Raw genomic sequence first — 21,460 nt, 5'->3', positions numbered from 1 at the left:
ATTTTAAACTGTTATACATTATATAGATTAATTTTTCAATTATTAAATTGCCAATTTCTATGTGTTATTTTTAATAATATTTTAGATTATTGAATATATTATTTTCTAGTTTTATTTTTAAAAACATAAAATAATTATGATAGTTATTTATTTTTTAATTATGTATAAATGTCTACTGTATCAAACAAACTTAAAAATATATGTTATTACAATAATGTATTTTAAAACGCAATATAATTTTGCAAGTATTTTAAACACACAGAAATACCATTTTTGACTTCATAACAAATGTTTGAATTTAACCAAAGGATGTCGATCTTTTTCATTGGTAATATATTCATATATAAGTTCATTAAAAAAACAATAGAACAGTTCGATAAAAGTTTATGAACGAAACTTTTTTATTGCGTCTACATATTATAATTATTATGTAGGATGTGATTTGTTACATAACTCAGTGAATCTTGCAGCTTCATTCAGTCTTGTAAAATACTTGAGTAAAAGTATTCAGATATTTAAGTACTCAAATTCATATTTTAAATACTTTTAAAAAAAATATTTGAACGAAGTATTTATTACTTTTTTAAAGTATTAATATATTATTAAAAATTAAATACTAGTTTTTAAATATTTTATCTTTTAATTTATATATTTTCTATTTTAAATTTAATAACGTTCAATAAAAACAAAAAATAATCAAAATATATAATATTATATATTACATTTTTTATATAACTTATATTCAATTAAAATCAGATGAGCAATTTAAAGTTATACCAAATGATTTGGTGTAAAATCTCAATAAAATTAATGTAAGAATTGTAAGGTATTAAATTGCTATAGATATTAGTTTAGTTTATTTAAAAAAGAATAACTAATTTTTGTACAAAATTTGAAAGTATTTAAGATAGTATCTATTTATAAATATTTTTTTAAAGTATTTGTGTTTGTACTTAAATACGCAAATACTTTTTTTACTTAGAATTCATGTGCGTGTCTTCAATACCTTGTAGAATGAGTATCTGGATCTGTGTTTAAATAATTTTAAAAATTATCTTTTACAAAACTTTTGTTAATTCAATAATAATAAGATACATAAACAGCAAACTAAATATTAGTTATTAACACAATCGATACATCGAAATTTTATTTACAACGATAATTATATAATTTTATGATTCGTAATAACAACAATAACAATACGTATGTCAACATCGGTTAATTTTGCTGAGCATAATTGTCCAAAAAATAGGTAACCATGTTTCCTTTGCCTTTCACTTCGATGACACCACGACAAGTCAATGGGTATCCTTTTAGCTTCAATATTTCATACACCTCGTCGGTCACCTAAAAAATTGCCCGGAATAATCAATGGGATCATAGAAACACGCATGGGTTATTATCGCGTGTTTAGTTATTTTAGTAAGATTATAATAGGTGTATAATTATAAGGGAATTTGGAATACATTTTGATTACAAATTATCTCATATAGATTTTATTAGTTATTATAAATAAAGCATTTAAAATATTTAATTTTATAAAATATGCTTATAAGGGTTTTCACAATATGGTTTCTAAAATGGTTAAATTTTTCATTAATTTGATTCCAAATGGAACACACATCTTTTATCTGGTATTAAAATTCAATAATTTAGTAACATAATTCAATGAAAGGCTAAAATATTTTTTCTACGATTTATCAATGCTCATCAGTTCTCTATTTAAGGTATAAAGGTGCGTTGATGGACTTTTCTATATAACCTCACTAAGAAATATATTTATCAAGAATAAATTAAAATATCTATTTGAATAAATAATTATAATTTATGATGTATGAGAATTAACTTAACCGATTTCTTAGGTTAATGTATATTAAATTTAAAATTAGTTCTGCATTTAAAAGAGAGAAATCATTATTTTATTTAAAAAATATACGAATTGATTATTATAAAACAAATTAAATTCATCATGCAAATGTGTAATGTTTTAATGACTCAAAAAGAATAATATGTATTATATCTATAAATATTGTAATATTGTAATATCTCTAAAATTGTTACTTTTTATATTCATATAATTTACTTTATTTTGTATTATTATTGCTTTATTAGTATTTTAGTACGTGATAAATTTATTTAATTTAAACACTAATTATGCACAAGGTTATTTATTTTTTTTTGACAAATTATATTATTATATAAATCGTACAACATTAGATAATAATTCAAACTTGATACGCTGCGAAATCGTGTTAAAAGAAACACGTTTTTCAACAATAGGCAACGACGTGTTGAAAATTTTGAAGTTAAAAAATAAAAAAATTTACTTGAATTTTATCCAACACTCCGGTCGAATCCATTCGGCTTGCCACGTTCACGGCGTTGCCCCAGATGTCGTATTGAGGTTTTCTAGCTCCGATTACTCCCGCCACCACTGAACCAATGTTTATACCTGCAGGTCAAGTACAATAAAGGTGTATATTAACTATGCGTACATATTTAATAATTCTCATCGTGATAGGGTTAATTTTTTTTCAATAATAAAAAATTATACGTAAATTTATACAACTATTATGATTTGGCAAATTAAGTATGTACATAAAAAAGTTTCCAAACCTATTTCCTTGTTAGGGTAGTAAAAGTAGCAGATAAAAATTGCTCTCTCAGAACGAATTTTGGCTTATAAATTGCGCTGCAATATTAATCACTATAGGTAAATTTTATGAAATACACTGTTGATTAATTTATTGTAAGCAATAATTATTATTATTTTATAACGCATTATGACAACCGTAATTTATTATAATATAATTATTATAGTCTGTATGTTTGAACAATTTTGCATGTATCTATAAAATGGTTAAAAATGAATTGTTTTAAATTATTCGATGGTGCTAAATGTATTTGCATATATTTATTTATATTAAAAGTATTTACATTTTTACAGTTATTTGAACTTTTTGAAATATTTTTTTTTTTTGGCTATTACGTATTTGAAAGCAATCCAAATGGAATTCAATCGTGTAATGTGTATAGAACATAGATACTTGTTTTTTTGGTGTTTTCAAGAATAAAGGAATATATTAAATACTTTATGCATAGTTAAATATTTATTTACCCATCCAAAGATGTATATTGTTTAATGTTTAGGTATATACTCTTCAAAATGTTTATACTTAATTAATTTTAATATATCGAGTGATATAATTTTCATGGTCGTATTAATTTCTTTGATAACTGTTGTACATTATTTATTGGGAATTCTAAGATATAACTTATAAATAACCAGCTAATATATGTTTTATTTTTTTGTGATTTGAAAAATAAATTATATATTTTTTTTTGTTTGTTTTCATATGTATGTAAGTTGTACAATTTAAAACAAAAATATTTAATTTAAAAGCCGAGTATTCTTATAGTTATTTGTTACCTAAATTAAAGCATATAAATGTGTTTATTCAAAATCATTTAAACTGTTTATGTAATCTAATGTAATTAATAATTAATTTAAGAAAGTGCAAATCTTTTCCAGGGAATTTTTTTCTATAGTAATTAATATTGAAATAGATTATTTTTTGGAAATTTTGATTATCCTGTAAATTTAACAAGTTAACTGCCCTACCGTTTTTATTGGCCATACCCATTTCGCTTTGTGTATCATTACTGATACACAGTAGTTTTTTCTATACCACTTATACTCATTTAATTTGTCTTTTCAAACTTGTCCTGAGAATCAAATATGCTTCTCACATAAACTTGCCAATCTTACCTTGAGTATCATATATACATTAATTTATTTTAAGAAATGAATTCTGAGATTCATATCTGACTCTAAATTTTATAATTGATTCTTAATCTAAACATAATTGGCTATTTAATCATGTTTTGGTCCTTCTGATAGCTACATTCCTTCTCATTTTCATTATTTAAATAATTTGATATTCTGTGTTCATCCATAGTTTAGATTTTATCGAATAAATAAATAAAAAGCCTAGAGGTGAGCCTATGGAGGTAACACTTCCTTGCCGAATAGTCTTCTTATTTATAGTATGCGCACGTGGTGGTCATCCGCACGTTTTCGTGCGCGTACCATATAATAGGGCTCGAGTATCATACTTGATACTCAACTAAAATCAATTAAATTTTACCAAAAATCGATTTTATTTCATGGAAAAAAAAATGATGTTACTATAACACAATATTATTTATTTTAACTATGTGGCCAGCTGACAAGTTTAAAATTATCTATGGGCAATCAGTGCTGGATTAGTGAGAATCATATTTGATACTCAAAGTATGCGTGGCAAGTTTAACCAAATCAGAAGGGCAATATAGTAGAATATTCCATGTATCACATATGATACACTTACCAATTCTAATGCGGAAATTGTTAAACGAGTGTTCGTTGACGTATGCCAACTGCTCGCGGAGTCTGAGTGCGTAGTCGGCCATTGCGGTTACGTGCGAGTATTGTTTGTTATCACATGTGTGCTTGGTCAGTCCGGAAGCGGCCATATACGTGGCGCCGGTCGACTTGATTTTCTCGATGCACTGAAAACGCGGTTCGCTGAGCAGCTCATCGAAGTCGGCAATGATCTCGTTCAGGAGTCGTAGACACTCAACACCCTCGTTGTTGGCCTCCAGTTCCACGTAGAATTCGGAGAAGTTCGGTATGGACGCAAACATTATACACACGCTATCGCACTGCTCGTGGTATAGTTCCTATGACAGATCGGAAGTTATTATATACAGAGTAAGCAAAAAAGCTCGTTATAATATAATAGTACAATGAAACTCCCGAATAGCGGACAGTTGATAGACTGTCAGCATTGTCTGCTGTTGAGAAGTGTCCGCTATTGGGAAAAATTAATAAAATAATATGTATTTAATATTTATATTGTATTCATTGTATATACTGTTTTTACAAAATTAAGTCTTATTGACACTTACACAAGATTATTATTGTTATTGTTATTATTGTGTATAAACCTATGCATATTATAACGACGCAAAAAATTATAAATTTTAGTTTGTTTTTTTTTTTGCACTGAAATTTGCTTAAAACTAAATTTGAGTTGATTAACCAATGACAATGAAATTGTATTGTTTATGTAGAGAAAAAATGTCTTTTGCCAGTTAACTAACTACAATGCTCTTGAAACACCAGGGTTTTGACTTTTAGCGTCTTTTCAATCATTAACGATGTTTCAGAATTACTCTCTGTCTTTACACATAATATAATTAATGTAATCCATTCTTTGCTTATTTTTTCATCGTTGTAGTTCTTGTCTTTGAGAGACATTATTTTATCGGGCAAGATAAAAGATAGGGAAAATCAAGCCGGTTTTAATATTAATTAAATATATTTTTTTGGAACAAATCTTTCACACATTTCGACTAATTTACTATTTAAATCTATTTAGAGGAGTGCGATGTATAAATTTCATTGGGGCTGTGCCGGGACCAGAAAATTTGTCCGTTAATTTTAGGTGTCCATGAAAAGCGCTTTTATTATACTTAATAATACTAGAGTGACCAGCGGCTTGGGAAACTCGGTTGCCGACATAAAATTATAACAAGACGATATATTATTATTAGAAATCATGGCCGAATTTATGGTAGGATCCAGTTTGAAACTCAAGGAACAATATTTGTAATTATTTAACGTAAAATACAGAGAAAAAAAAATGTATTTGATTAAAATTTACATATAGTTAAGCATATATGTGTGTATATTTAATTAAATTAATTAGATATTTAAATAACTAATAAAATTAAATTTTCATCAAAAAAATAACAGGTATTTTGGTATATTACGTACTATTGTATAAACGTGCAATATATGTGATATATAATGTGCGTTCAAATAAATAAGCTATATTTAAGATTGTATAGATAAAAAAGGGTTTTAGCCATCACCTATGTAATTTAAATCAAGAAAAGTTTCAGGTAATTAATTTTAATCATTATTCAAGCTATACTACTTATTATTATTATTTTTATTATTAATTTAATCTTCTATTTATATATATATACATGATACGTGGACTATATACCATGTGGATATCATACGTACATCTAAATTAATATTTTTTTAATCCCCCAAAATAACGAGCGGGTTGTCTTGTTCGTAAATGTAGCGGAAGCACGTGAATAAATTGTTTGTTAATAAATTAGTTGTATAATAAGCATACCTTTTTAGATATATATAAACCTAATTTTTTTTAGCTTCAGTTTTTACTTGTTGTTTTCCCTGATATCAATTCATATTTAAATAAATTTTTTTTTAATCCACATACGTATTATTAAAAAACTTTCTTTGATTCTACAGAATGAACGGTTATAAATTACATCCCGAAATATTGTAGTTATCCTTTATTTTTTGTATTCAAGTTGCGTCCCGATTCTACGGAGGTAATTTTTTGTTTCACATAGAGGTAATTAGAAAAATAGTCTCCCCGTCGGCGGTTTCAGTTACTTACATTTTGTATAATAGCAATATAGCATGTCATACTAACGGAAGAAAACAAATTCGTAAGTTTGTTCGTAGTTATATTTATAACTTATCGGGCCAAGAAAATGTTTGACAAAGGATAGTTTTAAACTTGAGTTATTATTAATGACGGATTGATAAGAATTGAAAATTAAAGATTTATCCTGAGTTTTTTGTATTAACGTAAATATTTTAATCAAAAAAAAAAAAAAAAAATTAATTTACTTGACTATTTGAAACAATGATATGCATCTAGTCAATAGTATTCGATAAAAAAAATATCACTTCACCAATTTAGAGACTTAAAGTATACAAAAAGTTACTTGCTTAAAACAATAAGTATTAAAAATGGTTTTGCACGGGAAGCTGAGCAAGTGGCATTTCTTGTAACCTTTTATTAAAAATTATTTTAAAGGAAATTCTTAGAATTATTGTTAACATTACGCTATAGACTTGTTAAAATCATATTTTAGCATAAATTAATTAATTACCAGCCAGTATACTGTTATAGAATTTTAACAAAAATTAAATATATAACAATATATCTTTTATACGACCATTTTTTTTTTTTTTTAATAAATATAAATACACTTGTACAATGTTTTGGAAATATTTTAGTTAAGCAGTTATTAAATAATTCTGTTTTTATTAACATTTTTGAATAATTTTAAATACATCTTAAATGAAAATTATTTGAACAATCAAATATGCCAATTATTTTATAGTAATATTGAAATGTTGTCTAGTTTTTTTAATTGTAGTTTTTGTTATATTCGTAATCGTGTTCTCATTAAATTGAACATGTAATTTTATTGATAGCACTTATTTACGCACAATATTATACTATATAGAACGTTTATGCACAATTTGAAAAATATTACTCGCCGACGTTTTGTAGAATTAAATTTTTATGACAAAACTTTTGTGTTGTTTAAAAGTTAGTCTTAAGAACCATATTTTACCTGAGGGGCAATCTAAATTAAAAATAAGACTAATGAAAAAAAATGTCACATTCCTTATATTATTGTGACTTAGTAGACAGGAATATTACTTACGTCTACGGGTTTGTCCAAAGTCAAAAAATGTTCGGCCACATGAACTGGAAGAATATTTGCTAAAAGCTTACGGTTATAAGCTTCTAAATGTTCCATGTCTTCTTTTTCCTCTGAAAATGAATCAAAAATAAAAGTTATTAAATACGGTTATCAATTAATAATTAATAATCTATTTGTTACTAACCTGTAGCTTGTAATTTCCACAAAAAATCTAGTCGAGAAGTAACTTCGGTCTGCTGTGCTTGTAAAATTAACGCAACAATCAGTCCCAACATAACGACAAACATGAGTATGCGAATCCAAAACGATTCTTCTATTGGCCTGTATGGTCAGACACAATTTTTGAATGTAAAATATTTTTAGTGGTAAGATTTATGTGTGAAGGAAATTGATTGTATAATACATCTGGTAATTAAGGTATGAATAAAAATCCAATTGTCATTATGCCAATAGAGAATAATCATAAATCATCGATCATCCCCAATAGGCAATAGTTAAAGTCAATCATAATATTTGGGTGATAGAACAATAATGATAATATATTAAACTAACATAATCCATTAGGTATAGGTGATTAAATTAACTGACAACTTCTGAGAGCAGTAAATCGAAATCATTAAACAAGTTTAAGTTTCAAAATGTTAATGCAGTATGCAGAGTTTAACTATATTCTGTACTTATTTACAATCTAGTAAATTCAAAAACCGTAAAATTCAGTCAAGTAAAATCACTACAAAATTGTCTTGATTTTTTTTTCATGAAATTAATTACTTATTTATTCGGTAACATTAATTCTGAAATTTAAAACTCTAAATAAACTGTTAATAAAATACTAAACATTATTTAAGTAGTTTCTTAACTTAAATAATAGTAATTTATTTTGGAACCTTGCGAATTTATTTAATGAAATATTGTTTGTTTAGTCTTTGGTTTTTTAAGTTTCAGTCGGTGCTTATTGTAAAGCATAGTAAATATTACATAATTTAGGGAAAATATAGAAATATCATTTTTATTTCATTTTTGTATTTTGTGCCTACTTAACCTATACTTAATGTATTTACATAAACATAATATTATATTCTCTTTAGAAATATATTGGTAATTACATTTTTAATTTAATTTCAAGTTAAACACAAACCTTTAAAAAATGTCTACTTATTTAAAGAAATAAAAATACGTCAGGCATAAAAAGTAATATATAATGATGACTCAAAGCTTTTTAAGTTCAAAAAGATATAACAAAAAAATAATAATAATAATAACAAATAAAAATAAAATAAACGAAATTTATACGTAGATTAGAAAAATGGTGAAAATATTTTCTTTGAAGTATCATAATGAAAATAATAATTGTCCCTCGCGGCTATACCTTATTATTGGACAGTCAACTTTTACAAAATTGACTAATAACATGACAATTTTAAAACTCATTTATTCATTTAGATATCTGTGATAAGTCTTCTTAAAGAACAAAAAGACATTTTAGTCTAATCTCTAATATTGATGACCATATTTCGACCATCAGTATAAAAATACTTTGATTTATGTGGTTAATATTTTTAAAATAATTTATAACAGGGTTAGGTAAAAAAGTTTATACTTTTGTTCATAAAATATAATTGTTATCAATTGACTATACTATGTGGACTATAAGAAGAGGTTATGTTTTAACGCCAAGTTATATTAGTCTACATATTTATTACAAAATTATTTGAACCAACATTTTTGTTTACAAAAATTATTTTAAATTTATAAAAAAAATAATACATTTTCATGTTAAGTCAGTAATATTTGAAAGTAAACAAAATTCAACTAAATGAAAAAACTTCGCAGTCTTTTTTTTTCTGAGAAAAGTGAAAGTTTTAGTTACTAATTATTTAGAAGAATTTATACTTTTATCTAATATATGTAGATATACCTATCTCAGAAAACGCTTTAACCATTTTTATTAAAATGTTTTATCAATTTTACAATATAAATAATACATAAGAACTTTAATATTAAATTGTCACTTTATGTTAACAAAAATAACTTTTTATTACAACTAAGGTAAATAAAAAAAATGCACGTTTTAATAACATTGTAATTTCACGAAAAAAATAAATGCTAAACAAACCAAACAGTTTTCTTAGTTAAAACAGTAAATAATGGCGTTTAATAATATTAAATTTCTTAATAGATTTTTCTCTCATGTATATTACGTAGTTTACTTCAAAAACTGTTACATATTATATTAAGATACATAAATAATGTAGTCCATAGAATGTACATAGTTACAATCTTAGTTATCTAGGAAAATGGTTTCTATTCTTTATGAATATATGTAAGTTGTTCGTAACTGGGAGTTAGAGTACTATTTTAAGAGGTTTTTGGTGCTTAATAATAAGAATATACGATCGTTAAAAGTTCTAAGATTATATTTATAATGTACATATGAATTAGTATACTGAATACGACATACGTATATAGTATGATTTGAACCTAACCTGTTAGTGTTTTTTACAGTATGTACATTTTAGTATTTAATTTCTGTTTAAACCGTATTGAATGTTACAGAAATACCTGTACCAATGGTAGACGTCAGATATAAATTTAAATTTAAATGTTTTTCTTATATAGATATTCCAAAATAGTAAATAATTGTAAAGTATGTTAAAATTTTGACTTAAACGGGATATGAAAATATTCAACTGAAAAATGATGTAAAAACTACTATATTCAATAAAGGCTTCAATAACTTACCTGTGATTAAGAAATATGCTGGAAAATATAAAATAACAAGTCGATATAAATATTAACAAGGAGAGTTTGACTAGACTGATGAGCACTTGGTACACTGCAACCAATATCATCAGGATAATAACGCACACGGTCAAGTACTGTAAAGAAAAAGCATAAAACCAAAATGTTAAAATAGTTATATTATGATACGAATGCCAACTTAATGTTTTATAGACCGTTAAAATGGGTCATTAATTTATTACGTTGAATAAAAGTTGACAAGCGCTCTCCCGCATAATCGGATTTTCGACGACAAATACTTCGGTGGCATTTTTGTTTTGCTCGTTGAAGCACACTTCTAGTTTGTGAATGATCTGAAAATAAAGCAATAACAAGCGGCCGTGGGTTAATCGCAGTCGTCAACGACATTGTCAAATCGACGGAAAACCGCACGGCGATTATTATACTATTATATAAAGTATGCCACATAAGTTACCAGCGGTGTCATGGAAGTCAAAAAGCAACAGACGATTATGGCTAGAGCCAACGATTGAGCTATGGACCGATTCTGGTTGATTGTTTGAGACGCTTTTTTCAGCGGTTCCGTAAGTTCCTTAAATAATTAGAGAGTGCATAAAATACAATATTGTCGTATCGTTGGGGTCGTACCCGCAGCTAGTATGGCGCGTACATAATATTATGAATTCATGATGTTTATGGCGGGTTTACTTACCATCAAGCGATTGCGAAATATTACAACCGCTGACAGGGCGATCGTCAGCCATCCGACTACTAAACATCCCAGTAACAAATAGGACCTACGAAAAATGGAAAACGGAAATCATTAACAAACCCGCCGACACGTCAGTGTCCCGAAAACGATAAGACGTCGCGGGGTACTCAGGCCGGGCGAAAAGGTGTCAGCGGCCACGACGATTACGACGTTATTGGCTTGAGAACGAGAAGCGTTATAATGACATTATGACATAGTAATGATATACTTACAGCGGTAGAATAATCACGTGACCGGCGGTGATAGCCGAATATATACACACCGTGCACGTCATGTAGGTGTAGAGCATCCGGTCGGGCACTTTGCTGTACTGCGTAACAGTCGATACCGATTAGTTGGTAGATTATTGTTATTATTGTTATTAATATTATTATTATTATTATTATTATTGATGTTGTTAGTATTTCCGGATATGGTGCTACTTTCCACACATATTGTTATCATATCGTATGATATAATTACATGTATCGGATCAGTGATCACAGCCGTTGGTGTCGTATTATATGATATTATTATCGGTATACTCACGATTTGTTCGATGTTGGCGTCGCGGAATTTCAACGTTATAGGGTAGCAGTACTGTGATTTGAGACGGTCGATGCTTCGGGCGTCGATGGCACACAACAGGTATTCGTCCACTTCACCGTGATTCAATTCTGGTTCGTCTTTGCTGAAAACGAAAGGAAAACACGCGTTAAATCACTTGACGCATCATCGTAGGTGTACAAAACGTAATGGCGAGCGTATCACGTTTAAGTTCGATTTTAACGTATCGATATAATATTATATGATCTTAACTGGTCATTAGGATCTCGGCTAGCGCACGAAGATATGAAACAATAAGCTCACATACACAAATTTGAAAAAAAACCTTAATTTATAGGTATAATAAACCGAGTTACTATATTGGATGGCTACATTCATCATTTTTTTTTTTTTTTTTGTGTATTTCGTAAGAATTCGTAGAGTTGTGAGCTTAAAAATTTAAAATGCACATAATTTTGCGGATACTTAATACAAACAACTATTTTAACTTAAAATAATTCTTTTTGAAATTATAAGGCTTTTAAATTTGTTACATCATCGCTTTACATCATGCGATAAATACAAATAAGTATTTATGGGAAAATGCAGCTTATAATTTAGGTACGATACACATGACTATCATGGTAATATATTATACAATAAACTGTATTAAATATAAATATTAATTAAAATGTGTTTCATAACTAATAAGTAATAACCATTGTATAAACACATAGTAGCTACATTATAATTTATAAATCGCATAACTTATAAATTGTATTTATTATTACACAAAATATTAGCGTATTGCATTGTTACACCAGTAACATTTTTAAATTAATATAAGTACACTCATCGCGATGAAAAAATGTATATTCATATCTGATATCTTAGTAGGTTAATATTTTAGTACTGTTGTTTATTAGTTATTAATAATTGTCTGACTGCAGTGCGTGTTTTTAGGGATCAAAAATATAGTGTGATCAGCATCTGGAAACAGGGCAAATATTAATCATGTCATAGATACATGTCGTACTCAGTATTGTGTGTCTCAAAATGAACTTCGAGAGAACAGAACAACAAAACTTTTAAGAACTTAGTAGATACATATATATTTTATATGAAATCGAACTTCTAAACGTTGACGAAGCATCAAACAAGTTTCACTAATGAAAATTATTCAATTCATTTTAAGTTTGGTTTCCATGTTGTATTCACCCTTACTTGTACATGACATAACAAGGCATTTTGTACGCAATTCAGCAGCGTGCACTTGAAACTTGTATCATTTGTTAACTATGGCTTGAGAAAATAAATCAGTATTAAAATTAATAAAAAATAGCATATACCAAGTTAGGATATGAATACATCATTTATTAGATCACATGTTTAAATTATTGTTTTATTTGAAACAACCAATAACAAAGACGGTTTTATATCAAAAAGTTTATCGTAAACAATATTTCTAGCTACACTATTGTAGCTCTGTATGGTTTGTTCGATTTACAAAGTTATATGTATTGAAAAAGACTAATGAATTGTTAACCTGTAATCTTTGTGCTGTTGTATAAACAGAAAGTGCTGATGCAAATCGTTCGTAAGGGTGCGTTAGCTGACATACTCGTATTTCCGAAGGTTAACTTGTTAACTTATTGCTCTATTAATTATATAATGCGGATGTTCATAAACTGTTTATTGTAGAAAAAAAGCTGTCATAAAATAAATTATTAACAGAGTAATATACTAAGCACGCTCAGCCCCTTTTATTTATTTAATAGAGGAGTTATTCAAAATCTAATTATTAGAATTTTCAATTTTACTTAAAGACCAGATTTTCAAATTATTGCTTGATTTTTTTGTACTGCTTATAACGGATGTATTACTGTTCATATATAACTTAAAAGATGATTTTTTTCTGAAATTTTTGAAGCATCAGAATCAAAATCAAAGCAAATAGTTTTTGTGTTTGAAGCTTAAATACTAAGAATAGTAAGTTTTTGATAAAAGGTTCGAAGACATGGGCTATGGAGACTATGGAAATTATTTTAAAACTGTAAATATTTATATAAATGTTTCACTATTTATAACTTATGAAAAAAATGTAGTTATTTAACAGCCATTTTGTATTTTTTTAAACCATTTTTAAGGAATTTTTATCCTTAATATAAAAATTTTAATATCTAAGAAACTGCTCGTTCAAATTTTAAATTAGTTGTAATCAAAATTAAAAAAAAAAAAATTACCTAACTGCTTCATAATTAATGGTAAAAAAAAGAAATTCTCATTTGAAAAGATAGAAGTTTGTATTACTATAGGCCATTCATTGAGTAGTACAAAAATTCTGTATTTTAAGTATATTTAAAAATTTTAAAATCAAAATTTGAATATATAAATAATTTAATAAAAAAAATATATACTTGGCTTATATACTTGGTGGGTAAACCTCTCTTTATTTGTTATATATCATTAGACACGAATATATGATTAAACGTGGATTATCAAGCATGAATTTAAAAAAAAAAGTGATCTATATCGATCAATAACGATCGTTGTTTCCAATGCATCGAGATTTATGATCAATCTCCACTTATACTTTTTATAAATATAATATTGTTAAGTTTCTATGAATTAACCATGATATATTATATAGTTATAAATAACGAATAAATAAAAGTTGATAAAAAAAGTCAAATCAAATAACTATGTATACAAAGATTAATAACTACATTAAATTTAAAATCGATATATTGTCAATATAATTGTATTATCAATATTATGTATTATTTGTACCTATTTTATTATTTTACATATACATATATATATTATGTATATACCAATAATTTAAATTGAACAAGAACATACTGTATAAAAATAATGCCGCACTAGAAATGCAGGACTATGGTATGACCATCATTCAGAATACCCTTAGCTCAAATTTATTATTTAGTGTAACCCATATACCTATTATAATATTATTTTACAAGTATCATGTAAACTAACTAATTGTAAAACCCACTTACTCCATTGCTCCATTGTACACAACAGAGAACATTATTCAAACAATACCCTTATACATAAATATATATATATATATATTATACTAATATATTATTTAATGTTGGAATTTACCATGTAAATGTATTATGACGTTGGTTATGTCCCATGATCCTGAATTCTTTTGATATATTGCCATTATGAGCATGCCCAGGACTCTGTTTTTTGTAGTATTGAGATACCTAAATAAAAAAAAAATAGTAATTTATCTATGGTCGATCTCACAAAAAAAAAAAAAAGAAAAAAAAAAAAATGTGGTTTTAGGATATTTGTACCGAATTATTATTATTTCATAGTCTTAATAGTTATCAAGAATGGCATAATAAACTAGAGATAATATTTTAAATATATATATATATATATATATATATATATATGAGATCTAAAAATTAAGGCTAGGTATAAGATATTTAATTATATTTTATATCATTTTTGTGTTGAAAACACATAATACATCTCGAAGCTAACGTAAACAATATTTTAGGAAGATTTATTAATAATAATGTCATTTAAAAAATATTTAAATTCAATATTTTTGATAGGTACGTCATTTTATAGAAACGATTTCTTTGAAAGGTTTAGCTGACACGTATTGATATAATTATTAAATAAAAATCATAATAATTTAACCTAAACATAAATTCAATGATTTATCTATATTACGTATAATATATTGAATTATAATATCTAGTATTAAATTATTTAAACTATAATTTTTATCATGGTATAGAATTTCGTTTCGTTCCAACTTATCTTAAAGATATTGAGAGTTAGGTAGGTACTAAAATATGAAAATTATATTAGCATTATTTTTGTTAATATAAACAAATAAAATCCTACACTTTTTTTATAATACAGAATGTAGAAATGACAATAATTTAAGAATGAATATTTTATTGTTCTTCGTTATGAATTGTATAAAAAATGAAGACAGTAAGTAAAAAAAAAAAATTAAAACTATTTCTTTTTAAATTTATGTTACATTTTTCATAGTATTTTATTTTTATTTAATATTTTAATCTAATTTAATTTGTGAGGTATTTTTGAAATTAATTTTATTTATTAATATATATATATATATATATTATATTTGTTTTAAAATACTTGTGAATATAAAATTTAATTTATTTAATAATTATTTTATTCTAACGTCAATGTTTACCTAATTAGATATTAATTTCTTAAAATTACGTTTTATTTTATAACAGTTATTAACAAAATAAATATTATGTTTTACTTGGTTTTCAGTAATTAATATTAAATCTCGAAAATAATCATAATTAATCTCACGGCATGTAATTTACGAATAATATTGTAAAACATAAACCACGTAATACATTATAATATGCGGTGTTTGTTTAATGTTTGTACTAACGTAAGTCGTTTCCGGCGGTACTATAAGGTACGTTTCGATGTTGTGGTCCTTTAGAAACGCATTCCGCTCACCGCCGTTGCCGGGTTCCACTTGGTAAGCGTTGCCCAAATATTTTAGGGTGTCCGCAGTAATATGTATTCTCCTGTACGACAAACGACAGTTTTTGTGGTTCGAAAATCCATGTTTGTATAGAATGTGACAAAAAAAAAAAGAAACAATCGATCTTACCCGGGTATTCCACCGCTTTCCATTTGATTCGCCAACGTCACGTCGTTTGACCACACGTCGAACTGCCATTTGCAAAGTCCCAGGACGCCGCAGTGCACACGGCCCGAGTGTATACCCACCCTCATGTTGACGTTGACGTCCATCACGTCTCTCACCAACCTAAAAAGGATTGCGATATCACAGTTTTTTTCAAAAAAAAAAAAAAAAAAAAAAAAAAAAACCCCCCATTTATGCGAGCCAACACTATGTTTTTTTTTTTTTTACTCTTCGTGCATACAATGCGGGCGAGCACTTACGTTATGGCGTCGATCATGTCTAAACCCATTTGGACGCAACAGTTGGCGTGGTCGGGCCTGTGCTCGGGCAGACCGCTCACGCAGTAATAACAGTCCCCCAACAGTTTGATTCGCAAACACGCGTTTTCTTGAGCCAACCGATCGAACCTATACACAAATCACCAAGAACATATTATCAATATAAGCGTTTGTCGGTTTCCGTATCGTATCCGACTACTATAAATTGTTATATAACGAGTAAAAATCCATGCAATTTTAAGCCGATAGGGCGTTTTTCGTATATCACCTCGCAAACAATTCGTTTAGTAGCCTAACGAGTTCTTGAGCCGTACACTGGTCGGACAAACTAGTGAAACCGCATATGTCCGCGAACAAAATGCTACAATAGTACATAAAAAACAATATTAAAAACATTTCGATTAAGACTTTATAATGCTTAAAAGTTAAATTATTACGTTAAATGTATACTACGTTGTTTTTTTTTTTTTTTTTGATTATGAATTTAAATCAGTAGGTATATTTATTTTTATTTTTTTTAGGTTCAATTTATAGAACTATAAGCAGATATTACGTATAATGATGAATGTTTAATGTTATCTATATGGAACACTCATTATTTATCGTAAAAGAATTAACTAAAAATCAACGATGCAACGAACGGACAAGTGTTTGTGTGAAATTTTAAAAATATCACCACTATGAGTAATTTAGTGAAAACATCAGTAAGTTTTGTTGTTTGCAAATTTAATTGAGTTATTTTACTTATAAAAATCAGTATTTCATCTTTTCATCTGTTTTGAATTTTATTTTAGTTTTTAACTGAAGTAATTAATAACAAAATTGGCTTTCGACATTATTTGTATATTACTCAGTGTTTTATGTTTGAAAAAACTAAAAAGAGATGTTTTATGTCCAAATAAACTACTGTAGAAAACTTGAAAAAAGTATTTTGTTAAAAAAAAAAAAATAACTACTTCCAAATGATATATTTCTAAGAAACTTATAATAATATAATATAGTTGATGTTTATTTTTTCTATAAATTAATTATAAGATTTTATATTGTAGTGTTAAATTGATGAAAAAAAATTATACGTTATTATAAAAATATAGGTAAGTTAAATTATATATTTTAAGAATAAGTTCATAAAAAAAAAATTCAAATGCATAATTTTAATTGGTCTTAAAATAATATTGAAAGTGTTTAAGAACATCGCTGATTACCTAAACCATATTATAAATATTATAACTATAATATTAAAAAAAAATATAAATAATATGTAATTTTAATTAATTAATAATATTAATCATAATAAATAAAATTATATATAATCGTAAATTAATTTTACATAAATTAATTTATTAAAATAAATATTATTTATAATTAATTATAAATAATTATTATACAATATTATGATATGACTTATTTAACATTCAGATATTAGGATTGTTAATTATAGTATTTAATATTTCATAAATATTGCTATTCTGTGATTTTAAACAAAATGCACTGAATAAACTTTAAAATTTATTTAAACGTGTGAATATTGTGATATTTTTGTTTAAAATTTACTAGATATTCTGTTTAATATCTGAATAATACTATGATCATGTTATTATTGAAATGTATTGTAGTGATACTCCAACAATTATAAAATGGCCTATTTTTAGTGAAATCAATTTTATTATATTTTAATACTATAGATACCTGACATTCTCGTGCTTTTGTATATAAATCTTGTGGAACATGCTGTCGTGGCGTTTACCTGCGATGTCGGCCTTCATTTCCATAGCGACGTGGCGGGGCAGTACTGACAAAAGCAACCTCTCCTATTTGTAAAATACTTTGACGTGTTTATGTGGGACGATTATTAAATTAATTTTTTCCTTCGTACCTGTTGTTGATTAACTTTTTGCGTAGTCAGTCTCGCCTGGACGCATTGTCTGGTCTCTAAGAATGCTTGTCTCTTTGCCACTTCATTTGGGTAATGCATCATAACACCAGTCACGTTTGTGCACGCTAACAATAGCAAATTAATGAAACTCTGAAATTCAAAATATGTTGTTTTATCCGTTATATATGTACAAACAGGTCTTGAACTCATAATCATATTAAAAAAATCGATTAGAGAGGTCCAATTAACTCATTAGTACTTTTTAGACCAGGACAATGAATAACATATTCATTCAAATATTCTGGATCGATATTATTATTATTACGATTATTATTGCTAATTATTACAGTATACATGGTCAAATATGTATAAATGATACATCTGAGGGTGCAGTATCTCACATATTTTAAAATTAAAAACAGCTATTAAATATGAAAAATAAAACACAAAAGTAGCTAATATGTGAGGTAAGTGTGTTTTCTGGTTACCTGTTTTGATAGGCCCTGTTCCATAGACAGAGTGAATATTAACTGCGACAACATGAAAACAGTACCAGCCACAATGGCGTACTGTAACTTGACCGGCAGCAAACTGTAAGAAATATAGACGAACACTAACGTAGGTACAGTGACTGCTTGGGATCTGGTCAATACGCCGAAAGACAATTCAATCAGCAGAAAAGTGGCCAGCACCACGTAGGACACGAAACTTAGATATACTTCGTTCAATCCGGACCGCGACACTATGCCTATTATGACTAGAGACAGAGTACAATAGATATGTTATACACGTCGATAGTAAAATAGTTGGGTGGGCATATATTTTATGCGTTGTTTGAGGATCCAGACTTACCTAGGTAAATAAGTATACAACACAAAAGTAACAAGGAACATTGAACCTGAGTCTCGTAGTCGGAAAGGACGACTGCTATTGCCATACACGTAAACAGTATACAGAGCAGCACCAACAAGTGGACCATGTGGCTTTGGTTGGTTCGCAGAAAATATCTTTGGTAGAGCATTTCCACCTGTTAATAAAAATCACGCACGTGTAGATACATGGATGGATACTAATGCATTATGAATACATTTATTTTATGAATCAAGTAGATAAGCCACCGCACCGTATATGTTTATTCATTTTTTATTATTTACGTTTCGATTTAACGTTATATTATAATCAGTAAAATTGTTTGTAAATAAATGAATTTAAACTGTCTCATACATTATTGACACGGCAATATTCTTAGTTGATAAAACAAATTTCACTGGAGTGTGTTCTGTGTAGGAGACGACGCTTTTGTTTGAATTATTTGGTTATTGTTCAGTGTAAAGTGTTTTTAGTCAAATTAATCCAAGGACTACAATCACGGTTATATACTAATTAAAAACTAGTATCATATCATTAAGCGAATGATTTAATAGTGATAAATTATTCAAGAACATATAATTCATACATAAATATTAATAATCATAAAACTCTCTTAGACTTTAATCCCAAAAAGCAATACATACTAATTTTATCCTAAATAAACAATTATATTAGGCTATTATAATTTTGAAAGAAAATCCATTACGCATTCATAGAATGTAAAATTGTATATAAACACAAATAGTTTTATTATTGTTCAATTTTTTATTCATGAAATAATAATAAACTTATTTATAAATAAAAAAAAAAATAATTCAACCTACTTTAACGTAACCTTATAATAACAAACAAGACATTGGAAGGTAATAATAACATGAATAATATTTGTATAAATATTAAATATAATTTCTCAATTATTGATTTTTTTCTGTTAATGTGAAAAATAATTTAAAAAATATTATATTTACGTACATCGTATATGCACATTATTGAACGAAAATCAAAGAGAGTATCAATTTATAGAATTTAACTATAAGTACAATAAAACTGTTGTATGTATGCGTTGAATATTATTTTAAAGTCAAACTTTAAATTAAGTAAAAAAAAATGTAGTGTTTTAATCAGTATAACAAGGAAGTTATATAAGTTTTAATTATTATGGAATTTTACTTTTTGTTACAAAAGATTTTTATACATGAGATATTTAATATGCATGAGCTAAACTATTGATACAATCAGATACAGTAATACGTTTTTGTAGAAATTTCTGTAGAAATTGTGTTTTAATTCAAATTTATTTAAATAATAACGAATTAAGAAAAAAAAAAAATATTTAACTTATATTTAAAATACTTTAATTTTAACTACGTATGTTAAAATATTTCAATACCAATTATACCGAATAAGGTATTATTTTTGACATAGAAAAATTAAAGATGGATGAAATAAAATAAATTTAAATGGAATATTTTATTTTGATTATTATAATTTTTCTGAATAATTTATTAACTTAAAAGATTTAAAAAAGTTTCGCTATAATTGACTTTTTTTGTTCATTAATAATTAAGATTTTTTTGTCAGTGAAGTTTATTCATAAGCTTTGCAGTATTTTACGGTAACAAAAGTTTTCGTAAAACATTAATTGAAGGTAATATTAATTTTATACCCATGTACAAGTCATCGGGGCGGTGGGCAAACAAATTTCAAATCTGAATTTTTTAAAAAAAAAAAAAAAAACATAATAATTATACGAGTAAATAAATCTACTGACCTGTAAATTATTGAACTGGTGTGATGAAGTCAACAGTGTGGTGATTTTTTGGCAACATCCGAGCTTGGAAAAATCGCGTAAAATGTCCCCATTGTCTTCAGATAGACCAGGCACGAACTTGTTGTTGGGCGATAGCGAAACCCTTTCGCACGCGTCTGGCTGCTGATCGGATTCCGAGTAATTGACTGTTTCGCTGGCACCGCGGCTCTTTAACACGACATTGTGTTTTTATATTTAATATTTACGTCACAGCCGACGATATTGCGACGGCGAGAACACACAATATAATAACATTATTTTTAACAAAAACGGGTCTGTGATGCTTTATTGTTTCTCGCCAGCAACTTACCGCGATTCTCACGGCATACGATTACCACCTACCATA

General features: G+C 26.9%; 1 protein-coding gene across 3 annotated transcripts in view; it reads right to left on the bottom strand.

The window, feature by feature from the left end:
- Positions 1–1,133: 1,133 nt before the first annotated feature.
- Positions 1,134–21,460, bottom strand: part of LOC112602270 (adenylate cyclase type 5) — a 122,993-nt gene continuing 102,666 nt past the window's right edge. For all 3 annotated transcript variants that reach the window (XM_025350262.1, XM_025350251.1, XM_025350270.1), the window contains exons 5-25: positions 21,076–21,282; positions 19,287–19,461; positions 18,923–19,191; positions 18,435–18,584; positions 18,248–18,369; positions 16,827–16,919; positions 16,541–16,687; positions 16,245–16,403; positions 16,017–16,158; positions 14,717–14,823; positions 11,591–11,732; positions 11,275–11,372; positions 11,003–11,087; positions 10,766–10,882; positions 10,533–10,643; positions 10,291–10,427; positions 7,733–7,869; positions 7,549–7,658; positions 4,371–4,722; positions 2,328–2,452; positions 1,134–1,347 (exon numbers count right to left, since the gene is read on the bottom strand). In XM_025350262.1, coding sequence (XP_025206047.1) covers positions 1,219–1,347; positions 2,328–2,452; positions 4,371–4,722; positions 7,549–7,658; positions 7,733–7,869; positions 10,291–10,427; positions 10,533–10,643; positions 10,766–10,882; positions 11,003–11,087; positions 11,275–11,372; positions 11,591–11,732; positions 14,717–14,823; positions 16,017–16,158; positions 16,245–16,403; positions 16,541–16,687; positions 16,827–16,919; positions 18,248–18,369; positions 18,435–18,584; positions 18,923–19,191; positions 19,287–19,461; positions 21,076–21,282 — 3,114 coding nt within the window. In that variant the 3' untranslated portion in view covers positions 1,134–1,218. The remainder of the gene's footprint in view (positions 1,348–2,327; positions 2,453–4,370; positions 4,723–7,548; positions 7,659–7,732; positions 7,870–10,290; positions 10,428–10,532; positions 10,644–10,765; positions 10,883–11,002; positions 11,088–11,274; positions 11,373–11,590; positions 11,733–14,716; positions 14,824–16,016; positions 16,159–16,244; positions 16,404–16,540; positions 16,688–16,826; positions 16,920–18,247; positions 18,370–18,434; positions 18,585–18,922; positions 19,192–19,286; positions 19,462–21,075; positions 21,283–21,460) is intronic.

The sequence above is a fragment of the Melanaphis sacchari genome, unplaced genomic scaffold, assembly GCF_002803265.2.
Source record: "Melanaphis sacchari strain LSU unplaced genomic scaffold, SCAv2.0 Contig103_pilon_pilon, whole genome shotgun sequence".
NCBI classification, from domain to species: Eukaryota; Metazoa; Arthropoda; class Insecta; order Hemiptera; family Aphididae; genus Melanaphis; species Melanaphis sacchari.
Note: the sequence above shows the minus strand (reverse complement) of the source record. Positions and strands in the feature narration are given on the sequence as shown.